This window comes from Nesoenas mayeri (assembly GCF_963082525.1).
Source record: "Nesoenas mayeri genome assembly, chromosome: 1".
NCBI lineage: Eukaryota > Metazoa > Chordata > Aves > Columbiformes > Columbidae > Nesoenas > Nesoenas mayeri.
In genome coordinates, this window is record NC_137541.1 from 134,122,634 (window position 1) to 134,137,957 (window position 15,324).

At 36.9% G+C, this 15,324-nt stretch overlaps 1 protein-coding gene across 1 annotated transcript in view; it reads left to right on the plus strand.

Moving 5' to 3' along the window:
- Positions 1 to 15,324, plus strand: part of ROBO1 (roundabout guidance receptor 1) — a gene marked incomplete at both ends in the record, with an annotated part of 525,263 nt that overhangs the window by 260,238 nt on the left and 249,701 nt on the right. Inside the window, one exon of the mRNA XM_080358300.1 lies at positions 8 to 334. Coding sequence (XP_080214426.1) covers positions 8 to 334 — 327 coding nt within the window. The remainder of the gene's footprint in view (positions 1 to 7; positions 335 to 15,324) is intronic.

Below are 15,324 nucleotides of genomic sequence, written 5' to 3' on the forward strand. Positions count from 1 at the left end.
GTTGCAGGCTCTCGTCTTCGGCAAGAAGATTTCCCACCTCGAATTGTTGAACACCCTTCTGATCTAATTGTTTCCAAAGGAGAACCGGCAACTTTAAACTGTAAAGCTGAAGGAAGGCCGACCCCCACCATTGAGTGGTACAAGGGGGGGGAAAGAGTGGAAACGGACAAGGATGATCCGCGCTCCCACCGCATGCTGCTGCCCAGCGGATCTTTATTTTTCTTACGTATCGTGCATGGGCGCAAGAGTAGGCCAGATGAAGGGGTCTATGTCTGCGTGGCAAGGAATTACCTTGGGGAAGCTGTAAGTCATAATGCGTCGCTGGAGGTGGCAAGTAAGTACTTTTTTTTTTTTCACTTTTTGGTAACAACTGCTTGCTTTGATGTTCTTTGAAGCTAGAAAAACAAGTGTGAGCTGCCTCTGAGGGACCGACTTAAAAGCAGTGAAGGAACTGTACAGTTAATTATTAGTGATACAGAGGATAATAGAAAAATAATCAGAAGAGGTATCATCACATCACTGTAGAAACGGAGACGTTTTTGTGCATTCTTCCTACTTTTATGTTTACAATTGCTTAATGTTTGCTACATTTTGTATACTTAATTTCAATTTATAGATATTTTTTCCTCTCCGTACAACCATGCAAAATGCAATGTATAATTGGAGGCAGGATAGCCAGGATTTTATCTAATAGGGTACATTTGGAATAGCTGGAACTGGACCACAAATTATCTCACTAGTTCTAAGTATTTGGCCAACGGAAGGAGCAGTCAAGTATGTTCACATCACTTTGTAATGCTTATCTCTTCCTGTATGCCCTTTAAACTCTACTTATTTTAAAGGAAGTGAGTGTACATGAAAGGGTTTTAAGCATTTAAATGGAGTGCAAAGTGTAGGTCAAAAAATATCAGTTTTGGGGTACTGAAGTATGAGAGGAAACCTTGCAATTCAGAAGTTAGGTATCTATTGAAAGTTGCTTTTATAGGCTTCCTCTGTAATCTGTAGCAGTTCATGTGGTGTCATGTTGAAGAGCTAGCTCAGAACTGGGTGAGTTGTGCTCTGAAAACACGGATCACTCCAACTAAGCAATTAATGTTGTTAAGCAGCTCTGATGAGGCTCCTGTTAAATAAATGCCACTATTGGTGTGTAACTTCAGAAAAAAAGTCTAGATTTTCATGACTGTCACCAAAAGCAAAGGAAATAGACTATAAATTTCTGCATTTACTTGAGCCATTTGTCTAGTCTCACTCACGTTCACGGAAAATCCCAAGGACTTTTATCCTTCTTATACCAGAAGGATCTTGAGCATCGCATATAATACAGTAAATACAGATGAATAAGTTCTATGACGATGCTGTTGCCTTGTCACTGGATTTAGTGCTAAAAGTAGTTAGCGTCTGATTAGCTGGAAGTAAATCCAATAAACGTATAACCTGTTTAAATTATCTGTTAATTGATTACTCACAAATATTATATCCAGTATTTTGTAGGTGTAATTTTCAGTGAGCATTAATGTTTAAGAGGTTTTATTTTTATCTAGTTGCTGTTGTTTACTTCATAGCACCACTCACTGACTCTTGAAATTAGTTTTAATGTTCTGCCCATGCAGCAAAGCAGCATGGATGGGCGTGCTTATTTTCAATTCTTTTGTGATGTGCTGTGGAGTAATGTTTGAAATGCAGGTAGTGTTTCTGTGTCTTCCACAATTTTTCGTCAGAACCTAGAAACATGAGGTAGACCTTGGTGGTTGGTATGCTATGGTGTGCATCAATTCAACTGGCATGTAATTGCTAAACCCTGCATCAAATCATCTTCACGTGATTACAGTAGAGCGTAAATGACAGGGTCTGAATGGAAAATATTGTTACGCATTTTTTAAGAGCCTGTGCCAACACTCATGACAAAATGGAAAAGATGGGTGTCTCTTTAAAGGGGTTCAAATGTATACCACCTAACAATAGTATAGCATTAAGTTGTTAATCCAGCTCAACATTACTCTCATGTCAAGGGCTAGTGTCAGAAAATAAACACTGACAATGCTGTAAGGGAAAAAAAAAATAAATCACAATCTATATTAGAAAATAAGATTTGTAGTAGAATGGTAAATAGTTTTAAATGTATACCAGCAGATTACAGGCAATGAATTTTAACAGAAAAGTTATGCTTTAATAGAAAAGGTAGTGATGTGAAAGTGCAAGAGCACCAAAACTCTTTAAGTAGCACAGGAGAAGTGAAGAACAAGGAAAGAGTTGAAAGCTGGTAGAAATAAATTTGCATTAAATTCAAAATCTGTGCATTATAGCTGTAAAGCTATCATCATTATAAACTGTAGCTACATTCAGAGTGAATTGCTGCAAGTCAGCTGTTTGGATGAGCTTCTCCATACACCTGGAGAAGCACCACAGCTTTTACATTTGTATACATGTAGTCATATACAACTGCTATTCAAGAAATCCTTATGCTATAGTTGAATTTTTGTTTGTTTGTAGAGTAAAATTGCCTTCATTTGGTTTCCATTTACAAAAGTACACAAGATACTTTATAGTACTCATTTGGTGATACGCTTTGATGCTACAAGTTTAATCAAAAAACTTTATGAAACACAGAAAGCAGAAGTGGTTTTCACACTGTAACAGGTAGCTCTCTCTGGAAGAAGCAGTTGGTTTCATAATGTGACAGGGAATTCATCATGTTTTCTTCCGTCACCTCTTACAGTAACAATTTCAATTAGATGAAATTCCTTTACTGTTCAATGGATGTGTAGATTTGACTTCAGGTTAATACTAAAAATAATATTTCATGTCTTTTACTCCTTCAGGCAGATTTTTTTTTTTTTTTTAAGCAGTTCCAATGCTCGTTTTCGAGATACTACATGGGCAACAAACTCCTTATGGACTAAGGTGGACATCTTCCTTAAGTACACTGTGCATAGATTCTGCAGTTACAGAGACATAAATGTAGAGAGATTTCAAATCTACAAATATTTCACAAATGCGATATACTAAAAGCTGTTTTATCTTCTTAAATACGTATGTATTTTAAGAACTTTAAAAATAGCTTTAGATGTGATAACCACAAGGGAGGAGAGACTAAAATCATAAAATTACAAGGGAGAGTTTCTGCTTCATTACTTTCTGTTCATCAGCCTTTCTTTGATGGCTTGACTAAGATGTACATGTCATTTAATCCACAGGATGCTACATTTTCTTCTGCTGATACGTGCTTTGGTCATGATAGTGTAGTCCTCAATTAATACCATTAAACGTGATGTAAATATCACTTGTTATCAGCAAATTCAATTAAGTAAGTCTCTTTATTCAGACTCTGCTTCTTGTGGCCCTTTTAAAATGTTTGAAGATCCTACGTGTCTACTGGAGATTTGTCATCTCTTCTCCATAATGTTATTTCATTTACATATAAATATTTTTGCAGCTGTATTTCCTGCAGTTTCAGTGTTGTTAGTGTTGTTTTTTTTTTTTTTTCCTTGAAACCATGCCCCATCCAGATCCCTAAAAAGATCTTAAAAATAAGATGGTCCTGACTGGTAAAGAGTGGTATCTTTTTTAAATCTGTGAAATGGAGTACTTGAACCCCCACTGGCTATATTCTGTTTGGTTATACTGCAGGGAGTGTAACTTTCTCTAAAGAAATAGCTAGCCACTTGATATTTCAAGAATTAAAATCTCTCAGATACTTTAGAGCAGAGGTGTCAAACTCATTTTCACCATCGGCCACATCAGCCTTGCGGTTGCCTTCAAAAGGCTGAATGTAATTTTAGGAACTGTGTAGGAGTAGTTACATTTATACAGTCCTAAAGTTACGTTCGGCCTTTTGAAGGCAACTGTGAGGCTCATGTGGCCCTCAGTGAAAATGAGTTTGACACCCCTGCTTTAGAGACTGGTTAAACTATTGTAAGCTACACAGCTCTGTGTAAATTAGCTTTCTAATTTAATATTACATGATTCTTTCTGTGTAATATAGATCTGTAAGAACTTCATAAATGGGAAAGATATAACTTTGCATAAATAGGAACCCAGCATAAAGCTGAATTACAAGTCAATTAAATGAAAGAGATGTAACTTCTGTTTAATTGGAGGATTTTTCTTTTTTTGTACTAGTTGTCTGGTTTCATCTTTATTTGAAACATTATTCCCACAAAATTTCTGAAATGAAGACTCGCTGTATGTGTTTGAAGTTAATTTGCAGAAGAATGAAGTTTCAGTAGAGTAGCCCGGAAAGGGTGGGTGATGGGATAAAGAGATAACAGTCTGGAGGCATCCTTCTGATTTAGGCTGCTACAAGTCCATTTGCCTCCCTCTTCTTGACTTCCTGAACTCAGCCTTTTGATCACTGGAGACTTACTTAAATTAGCTCTCTGTTTTGTTTTTGAGGAATGTAACTGGTTTCGGATTACTGCCTACCAGTGACACATTCTCCGGTGGTGAAAGGTCCTAAAGTACGTGAAAAAGGGCATGTCCCTGTCAAAATGAAACTGGGTAATTCTCTCTATAAATGTCAGCTTTTACAGGTGGGAGCACAAAATGGAACCATGCTTGATACTCAGAGTAAGGGCTAGAGTCTCTTTTGGCTGTCACATAAACAGCTGGGAAACAAAAGTCATTTTTCACAGCAGAGAAGTAGAAGTAGGTTTGGAAAAGTGGAAAGTTACCAAGTGGCAGACTAGAGGGTGGCTACAGCTGCTGCATATACTTGAGTCTCTCAGGATTGTCTGGTGAACAGATACACCTGATCAAGACCAAATTCAGTTACTGGTGTTTGGTAGTTTGATTCAGTGTTTAATTTTTCCTTATCCTCCATTTACTCCTTTTGAGACCTCCAGGTCTCATGGCCGTCTGTTATATAGCATTATGTAGAAAACTACCCATGTCAAGAGTTGACAACAGTAGCTGCAGGGTATGGTCATCTTTCAGCACCCTGAAGTTTTTGAGGATGCTAAGAAAAAACAAATGGAAATGAAATTAGTTACATTTTTTGGTCAGTGGCTTCATGAATCTTCATTTCAAATCATGTTTTTTTGAGAGAAACTTTGCTTTTGCCGTAAAAATTCTAGAGTGTCTTTTATCATGACGTTTCCATTTTCCGTTGATATATGCATCTCCTTCTCAAGAGCAATGCTTTTGCAAAAGTGTTTGTAAAGTATATACACATGTCTGTTACCACAAACCTCAATAATAGGATATTTTACACTAAGTAGGCTGTTGTGTATGAAAGTTTGTTCACATTTATTTTCAGTTTACAATGGATAATAGTCCAAATACTTTCTACATCAAATCCCAGCAACATCCTAGTTATAGACTTGCTATGCTGTGACTTTGAAAGCAAACAAAAAAACTTATGTAGCACAGAATTGGTGAGAAAGATGATTTAACAGTTCTGTCTGTTCAGTACTTCTAAAAGGGCAATATCTTTCTCACAATGAAAAGTCATATTTCTTTGTGTATTGTTTTCATTGTATATTCAGTTTGTATGGTATTAGGCTGTATTAGCAAACTTGGCCTCCTGACTGCCATTGTACAACATCAGTATCTTAAGCCAGGTTGAAATTAAAGAAAAAAATGTGCATATTTTATTACCTAAGCTGGTAACGTCTTACTGATGAATAAGTGACTTAATTTGAATACTTATGTGCATATGTAACAAAGGCAAATCTCAGTTTTACAAGAATCTCATTAAGCTCCTGTGTACATATAAAAAAAATTGAGTGAAGCTGTACCCATTGCTTACCACAACCAATGACATAAACAAAAGTTGCTTGAGGCATAGAAGGTTTTAATAGTAGTGCTATTGCTAATGCTTTTTAAAACCTACTGTTTATCAGTGATAGGCTTGCTGTGAACTTGACCCTTTCAATGCTTGTTGCAACTGCATAGTAAGCCTCAATTACTATAAACTGCAAAGAAAACTAGTCGTCCTAATGAATGGATGCACCTGATAAAGACCAAATTCAGTTTTTGGTGTGCGATAGTTTGATTCAGTGTTTTAACTTTTTCTTTTGTTTTCTTCCATTTACTCCTTTTTGAGGAAAATTCTATCTCCAGATCTTGTGGGTGTCACGTAGCATAATGTAGAAACCTACGCATGAGAGTGAATGACAAGTGGAGAAAGTAAAAAAAAAAAAAAAAAACTTCATTGAAACTCTACTGTCATATTTCTAGATGACTGTGTGTGTGTGATTGCACACGTGTTCTCTCTCTTAAGCATAGTAGTATTGTATCCCTGAAAGTTTGAACATTGTACTTTTTTCTTTCTATTTTTTTCATTGAGTTAAACCTAATGAAATGAAATGAAATTTCATTTTCATTGAGTTAAACCTAATGAAAATAGCAGGTGCTTTAAAAACCTCACTTCTTTACATTCTGACATGAATCAACCAAACACAAAAGGAGATGGGGAGTGAGGGTGCACAGAAGTTGAACAGTGTAGCAAGTGGAACCGCTTAAATATTATGACTCCTACGGTACTCAGGTTTCATCATACTATTGTTAATTTTATGTTCCTAGTTCAGGATTAGAAAAATTGGTCTTCCATGAGTATGGAAGTATGGCTATACTGAATGCTCTCCATGACTGTCCTGTAACATGGTTTAAACATGAAATAGTTACACATTTGGAGAATGTCAGTCTGAACTCATAGTATGGTGCAAACAGAACAAAATATTTCAGGAGGCTCCAATGAGAACAAACATTACTAGGATCATCTCCTCTACTGGGTGGTAATAAGCCATAATTTTAGGTTGCCTTCGATTGGACTGTCCCAATGTGATGGCAGAGTGTTGAGTCTCTGTTTGTGTTCTTTGGGAACAGAACTTATCATGCAAGCAGTTTACACCTGACCCATGTTGAGGTTCAGAGAAGGTGGCTGAATTACTTTAGGATTATTTTGTTTGGTGAAATGGACACATGAAATCTGATGTTTCCCACCGAATTAGACTGTTTCCTTTTTCTTCCCTTCTCCCCTTGCCATGTCATGATGAGTTTTGAGAGAAGAATTATAATTAGGATAGGGAATTTGGCATGATTCTTTCATGTGTAGCTTTATCATCATTGTAATGTAATCTTCAGTACATATTAGATTACTGTTCTGGTTCAAAAATACTTTGCACTTTTAAAATTATTTAAAAGGAATAAAAATGACATACAGTCGGTGTAGGTGCCTTATTTCTAAAAATACTTCAAGGTCCTTTGAATTACAAGAAACAGAATTAACCTTTCTGTGAAAAAGATGGTTTCATCAGCAGCCTCATTAATTGTTGTTGGTAAAATGAAATATCCCCTATTGTTCTGAAATTCCTTTGGCAGATGAATAAAAAGCTGCTACAGAATCTAAAGATCCACGATGACTTTCCAGTACTTAGTTTTCCTGTGTTAGCAGAATACGAGCTGTTGAACTAGCTGCAAAATTCTTTCTCACTTTTAACTTTAGGCAAGACGTGGTGTTCCCATGTTACTGTTCGTATTGTTAGCTGCAAGTTAGGCAACACTGTCAAAATTCAAAGCACTTAATTTTTATAAATGTTCTGTTGTTTCAAGTATATGTGCAGTCACTGGTGTGTTGAAAGAGTCAGACAAGCAACATGTTACTCCCTTTTTCAGTTGCATGACAGTAAATGAAACATTTTGGACATGTATCAGAATTTCTACAACCTGAGGTGCCTGTGGCCTCAGAGAAAAATATGTCCTTTTTAACCAAAGCATTTGTTCTTTTTTTCATTAAAGAGAGAAACTAAATATGAACCAGGTCATATCATTTTAGCATTGGGTGAACATGAGAACAACAGTTCTGTTTATTTGCTATCAGGATCAGCAGATCTATATAACTGACTGTGCTTAACAGTGGTACATATTGGATAATGCTGTTACATTTACATTACTATATTTTCACATTTTTTTACTAAAAATACTTTTGTTGTTAAAATCTGTGTTAAAATGATTTTAATGAGCTAATTCTTTTGTGTGCTGTTTTACCATTCATACTTCACGAGATCAGGGAATAAACACCCTCAACTTTTGTTGATGACCTTTCAGCATTTTTTTTTATGGTATTTATTGTTAGTTTTAGAATGATCTTTTCTCTTTTTGTCTTGGGGAGGGCAGCTCCCCTCACTTGTTGGTGGAACATTGCTACTATAGCTATAATCCCTGCTGCCACTTCACTAAAAGGTTTATTAACTCAGTTTTAGCTCATGGTCATTTCATTTGCATCCTCTTTGCAGTGGGCCAGTAGAGACATGCTGTGGTACACGCTGCAGCTTCCATTTAGTGATTAACATGTCAGAAGAGCCTGTAGTTAGTTATCAATACTTTGATGTTCAGTAACTCAAAGTACAATTCTTCTAAAAGTATTCTTAATGTATTTAAAATTGGTTCCATTCCAGTGATGACAGGAATAATTTGTGTGCAAAGTGCACATAAATTAAGACTCCTCTGGATTTAAAGGTGTTGCCTCCGTATTGATTGAGATCGAATCTGTTATATGGGATCCAAAAGAAAAACTTCTATAGTGAAGATAGCTAAGATTTAGTTGGTTGCCTGGGGACTCACTTGGAAGAACGTATATTCATGCCAAGTCAAAAGTAGGCCTTGTTTTATTTTATTTTACTTTATATTTTTAATACTTTTTGCTTCCACTATAGGTTCTGGAGCTTTTTTCTGAACTTTGTCAGCAATGGTATACCATGGTACACTACAGTAAATTCTTTGGAAAGAGAGCCTTCCCTCCATTTGAAGGCTGTCGAGAATGGGTGATGGGTTTCAGAGTCTGCTGGTACATGGTTCCTACTAGAAAGAGCTGGTTTGCTGTGCTTGCATGCTGTATGCAGTACTTTGCAGCAAGATATGATGATAGCCTGTGTATGGCAATCATGCTGTTCATGTTGTTTACAATTTATTTGGTGAAGTGTCATAAAAGTTGTGGCTGGCTTACTTTTTTTTTTTTTTTCCCCCAAGTCTGCATTTAGATTTAAGATATCCCAAATGGTCTTTCTTTTTCGAGTTTTTCATTTATTGTTTTGTTCAAAGACTAAGTTTTTTCAGGCAACTGTCCACCCTTGTGGGGGCAGTGGGAGAGACAAAAAGAACTACTTTGTTTTAGTGTTGCTTGGCGAAATTTTAATGATTCAGCCTTACCTGTACTCATGAAATTAAGATAATAAGGAATGTGCCTTATCAGAGTTAAGGGATGTTCGTGCTGCAGAGGGGGTTACAAGATTAATTGATGCATTGATGAGTAAAATGATGTATAGGTTTAAAACACAAACAACAGAAAACCAAAACACCAAAGCTTGACTGTAAATGCCCTAATGTAAGCATATTTCCTAACTGGTACAGTTTGGTATGGTAGAAGTTCATTTTGTAGTGAGTCTAAGTTTATTCTTAAAGGAAAATTCTATGTGTATTATCTAAGATACAACATGTATGTATTTGGGAATATAAAAGAGTAATTGTTAAAGATCTAAAGGTGGTATAACTTACAGTTGTAAAATTTGTGTTTTAGGATTTTGGTTGTTTCATGGAGATGTTTGGAAGCCTGTATTGTTTATTTCTTTCATGCTAGATCTGAAGTTCTAAGATTCAATATATTTTGGTAGCAGATTAAGCGGACTTTTTATTGAGAATATGTGTCAATATGTTTGAGCATTACAGCTAATTGTGTGCTCAAGGCAGTTCACAGGTCAGTGGTATTGTTAGTGAATAACAATGATACTGATACAACAAATGCAAGCTTTCTCTAGATGCTGATACATACGAGACAACAAACAGAGCATGTAAATAAAAGATTCGTGTTCGTTGCAGTTATCTACTCCTGCCAAGGTCAGGGCAAAATAACAGGCTACATGAGCCCTTTTTCCAACCCAAGAAAGCCATTCTTGAATATTTGTGTCTTCCCAGAAACTGCGGATTAGAGGAATTGAGGTTACCGTTAGCCAACAGGGTTCTTAGTCAGTTATGATGCTGTGACTATAGTGATGATGCTTATGCAGATGAGAATTTAGGATTTTATGGTGACCATGCTGGGATGGATGATCATGCAAATTATGTGTTTTGTAGTCTTGCCAGAAGTTGCAGAGCAGCTCAGCAAATTCATAAATCACAGAAAGTGGTGTCAGTCTTTCTGTGGAATGGCGATGCTGATGAGAATCTGAAACCTTGAGTCAAGACTGGAGAAGCTTGTTCTTAGAACAAGACGGAAGCTGTGCCTTGCTGATTTAGACTCATCAGTCCTTACTTTCAGAGAAAGAATATGATTGAATTGTTCATGTGGATTGATACCAAAGCTCTCTTTAGTTCTGCTATTGCTATTCAGGAGCCTGTGGAAGACAATTCAGACTGGTAACATCAAGTATAAATACCAGTACAGGCAAGCATCCTAATTACATGAAGAAAGAGGTGGAGGTTTTGATCCCACTTTCTGTTTTCAGTTTCTGTTGCGTACTCCCCTTCCCCCTGTGCCGAGCAATGCGCTGTTTGATAGATCTGGAACCTGTGTGCCCGTGAGCCCTGAAAGACGGAGCCTCAAGCAGAGCTCAGAGGGAGCTCCTTGGTGAAATTTAGCAAATGAATTGGGACCATTGACTGTCTCCTCTTTTCTTCTGCTTGGTGAACTTCCTCTGGTCTAAGGGAGATTTCTATGCCATTTTCAACTAACAGGTATCTAGTATATTTTCTCCCAGTTTCTGCTTTAAGCTCTTGGTCTTTCTTCTCCTCCCAACCACCAAGCTCTCCTCTTCCACCCCACTCCAAAGACATCTTGGTAAAACTAGATGAAGTGAGGGAGAACCTTTCTATTTTTATGAATGTTTTCATGTTCTAGATAATGATATAGGACATAGGCCTGTGGGCAAAAGGATGTAGGCAAAAGAATATAGTCAGACAAATAAAATGCTGAGTAGTAATCCCCATGCACTAATTGTTCTGGTGCCTTCCCCCCCCCCCCCCCAGTAATACATTTTAAAACATGTTTTCCTGAAATATTATATTGAAAGACTTTATCCTGCTTTATCCTGGGTTAAATTTTGAGATAAATTTGCATTGTGCCAATACCATTTTGTGTATGAATGTAGAACCTTTGACAAATAATTCATATTGATAGTCATTTTATTATTGTTATATTGTATCATCATCGCCCCCAAAGAGAATGACCAGTGTTTAAAATTGTGAAGAAATGGATTATTTTTATTTTTACTGTTATAGCATTAAAACCTTTCTTAATCATACTGCTGACAAAGACAGATTTCTGTCTTTGTGTCTGTGAGCTGTTGTGATGAGAACTGTCTGACTTAACTTGCATCCTGTATGTAAATTGATTTCAGCTGATTGCTTTGAATTTGAAAGAAATTTAATTTGAAAACTGCCCTGTTCCATTCCCTGCGGTAGTAGATGCTTCTCTACGTCATCTGTTAAGCAGTGCATAGTCAGCATATGTCTGTTCCTCTCATATTTAAACTGTTTTCTCCAGAGAAGGAGAAATTCCCTTTAGACCAGACAGACATCTGCTGACTCTCTCCTACTAGCAAAGCAACTGAAAAGATATCTTCCCCATGATTAAAAGAAATACGTCTGGAGGCGCTTAGTTTTGGTTCAATTAATCAAAGATTAAACACATGTGGACTCTGTAAACTGGGCTTCTTTGTGCTTTTGTGCTATCAAAAGTGATTGGAGGGGAGCTGTGCACTAGAGCTGGTTTGACTGAAACTGATTATTTTATTTATATGTGTGCTATAATTCAGTTCCAAAAGTTCATAATAAAGTTGAAAAAAAACTAAAAATGAGCTTTTAATTTATACCTTTAAAATATTTCCATTTTATGAAAAGGCAAAAGTGTCAAATATCTTTTTCCAAGCCCCCCCTTTTTTTTAAAAAAAAAAAAAAGTATTATATGACTGTGCTACTTTATACACTGCTACCATTTTGGTTTCTTTAACCAATTCCAGATGCGAAGGCATTCCTGGTTGCTTTTGTTCCTTCATTCCAATTAGTAGATGTTTTACTGGCAGAAACTGTCGCTGTTAAAAGTCTGGTGTTCAGCTCAATGCCTTATCCTTAATCAACAGTTCTACTATAGATAGACTATTTAGTAAAAACCTGCAGGTTTTTCTCTGATGTCAAAAAAATAGTATCTTTCACCCTGAAATATACGGAGTATCTAGACTAAAAATGCCACAAGGGTAAGATGGCAGTAATTAAACAGATTCCTTGAATACCATGCTGCTCTTAAATTTTTCATCAGACACTAGCAAAATGCTCTCGTAGACATCTTTATCTGAAGAAAATTTGTTTGGCTCCAGTTTTATTAGTGGAATTAGTTCTTTGGTGTAGTCTGTAGTGAGGTTTTAATACAGGAAAGGCTTCACTGATAGTGTGACTTCACTAGGACATTTTATAAAACTGTGTCTTCTTCTGGACTGCTCTTTCTAAGAACTATGGTTTTGGTTTATTAACAGATCAAATTTTCTTCAAAATGTATTAAAACTACCAGTTTCTGAATAAAGATAAATTAAAATACAGTGGAAAGGTCTGTCCTTTCGTAAATAGACATGAAACAGCATTTTTGGCAAAATACTTGATATGATAGCAAAGTTTCCTTATAAAGTAGGATGTACTAGAATTTGAGGAATATTTATTGAAGAAGTGGACAGGGAAATATTCAAAACTGCCGTGCTGGAATTAGCTAATAAAATAAAAATTATAAGTATCTCCTCAATATGTAGCATATTATTGTTAATGGGCTGAACCAGTCCTTTGATGTTAATAAAAGGTGTAATGGATGGCACTGCAAATTACTTCATTTTGAAATGCTAACTGAAGTAATTAGGTTTTTAAACAAAAAGTAGTCACAATATTTTCCAAAAGTAATAATTAAAAATCATAAAGGCCAGCTAATTTTAGTAAATATTGTCTCTGTGGAGAAGGAGGAGAATCAACGCATATACTTTGATTCTGGTATCTTAGCACTTCTTTGTGACGTTTTCTTTTGCAAGAGATCCCTGAAGAGTCCACACTCCTCTGTTTTTGTGTAAGTATTTCAAATCACATTTTAAAAGCATTTTATAAATGTTCAAATGTACTCTTACTTTGGAAAGAAGGTCTTACTGTTGGTTTTCTCTAGACAGAAAAACTGAGGCAGGAATAAATGAACTCTTGGTCTCAGAGGATCACGAAGATGTCTGTCAGCCATGGAGAGACTGGGAACTGGCTCACGTTTACATTCATTCCTCACAAAACTGCTCTTCATCTCTCTTCTTTAAGGACTATTCGAAATATTTCCTAGCTATTTTTAGCACTAATTGCAAGTAACTTTGGAAGTTCTTTGAAATATTAAAAAAAAAAATCCCTTTTGAGAGGTATTAGGTACTAAATTTAGAATTTACTTCTCTTAATTTGTAGTTTTTGATTTACCTTCGATGGATTTGATCCTCTAGAGCCTGGATTGCTGATTCCCTATGATTATGGGCCACCTTTTTTTTTTTTTTTTTTTTTTTTTTTTTTTTGTTGTTGTTTGTTTTCTTCCCACCCCCCAACCAGCTGTTCATGGATCAGCTGAATATATCAACATGATTGTATATTTAACCCTCTGTTGTCCAGAGGGAGAAAGGTACAAAAGAGAAATCTTTATAATGCATGAGTGCTATAGAAGGTGCTGGAGAGCCTTGTACAGGAACACTTGTTTTTCTGACTTTGATTTAGTGTATTTCTGCTGGACTGGAGACTACTCCTGCAAAAAGCAGATGAGTATCATTGATTTTAATTTCACCCATGCTCAGGGAAAGCTTATAAAATCAAATTCGGCCCGTTTGCTTTAATACATGTGGATGTAAAGAAGAGGTCTTTGTGCCCAGACCGGGAACATCCACACTCTATCTCCGCTTGAGTGGTGTGACCTCACTTTGGAGAAATTGTAGGTCCTATGCAGGAATGGTCCTGCCTTCCTCTCCTCTGTTTTGTAGCGGCTCTTGGGGCACTGTTTGACTCCTGGTCTGTCATCATACAGAAATTATTGTGCCACTGTACTCAGCGCTGGGGAGGCTCCACCTTGAATTCTATATTCAGTTTTGGGCCCCTCATCCTAAAAAGGACACTGAAGGGCTGGAGAGAGTGCAAAGGAGGGCAACAAGCCTGGTGAGGGGCCTGGAGCACAAGTCTGATGAGATGCGGCTGAGGGAACTGGAGCTGTTTAGCCTGGAGAAAAGAAGGCTGAAGGGAGACCTTATTGCTGTTTACAGCTACCTGAAAGGAGGTTGTAGCATGGAGCCATGTTTGGGGCAGGCCCAGTGAAGGACCCAGCCTGCTCCAGCTCTGCTCTGCACTAACTGCTCTCCCAGTAGGCATCTTGGGAAGGTAGGAAAGTGCTGGAATGGTTACACTTCCATTTTTAGCCCTTCAGCCATCACACATGCTCTTTTGTTCCTCCCACCCTCTCTTTTTCCTCAATCCTTTTCTTTCTTTCCTGCTCCCCTGTGGGCTAAGCAAATTATTTAGCACAGTACATGATACGCAGCCTGCTCTAGGCCATCATGGGAGCCAAGTGCAACCATTTTGCGGGTCTGGATTCAGCCTTCAGGTTGTCAATTAGTTTCTTCTGTTCTAGAGGGAGAATCACAACTATGCATATGCCTGCTCTATGTCATTGAATAGTTGCAGAGCTTCAAAGTTAAGAGGGTAGAAAATGGGAGCGGTAATTAGGAGTCACAGTCCCTGGTTTTACTCCTTCAGTATGCTGTCATCATTTAAATATTTTGTTACTGGAAAGAAGAAAGTAAGTTTAATCTTTTCCTGACTTCAATTATGACAAAAACGAAATCTGATTTAAACCAGTCTTCATAGAGGATTAGATGAGTGCGAGCAGAGCTTGTCTACAGGAGAACAGTGTAAACTAATGGTGAAAAACTGATTTACTTTTCTTCAAATTATCTTACTGGTTTATAGAAAGGATCAAGCAGTGACCATTCCTTCTAAACACAAACACAAAACTGCAAAGCTGTTAGATATATGTCACTGGAGTAGAAGTACACACACACACTCCGAAAGCAGGTACAAAGATGATTCAAAATTTGAAAAGCTTGGTGTACGTGAGACTTCTGCTTTATAGTTTTTTTTTTAAGCAAATGTTAAGAGGTAATTTGACGCTATGAGTCACTTATACTATATAGAAGTTCCAATTAGTAGCATACTTAGATGAAAGTAGATGCAGTGATTCTGTCCCATAAGAAGCTATGTATGTGCGCACTACCCTGACCACAGTTACAGCCCTGAAGAATGTCTGAACAGTTTTGTGCCGACAAAGTAAATCAGTAGGTAAAATGTTGC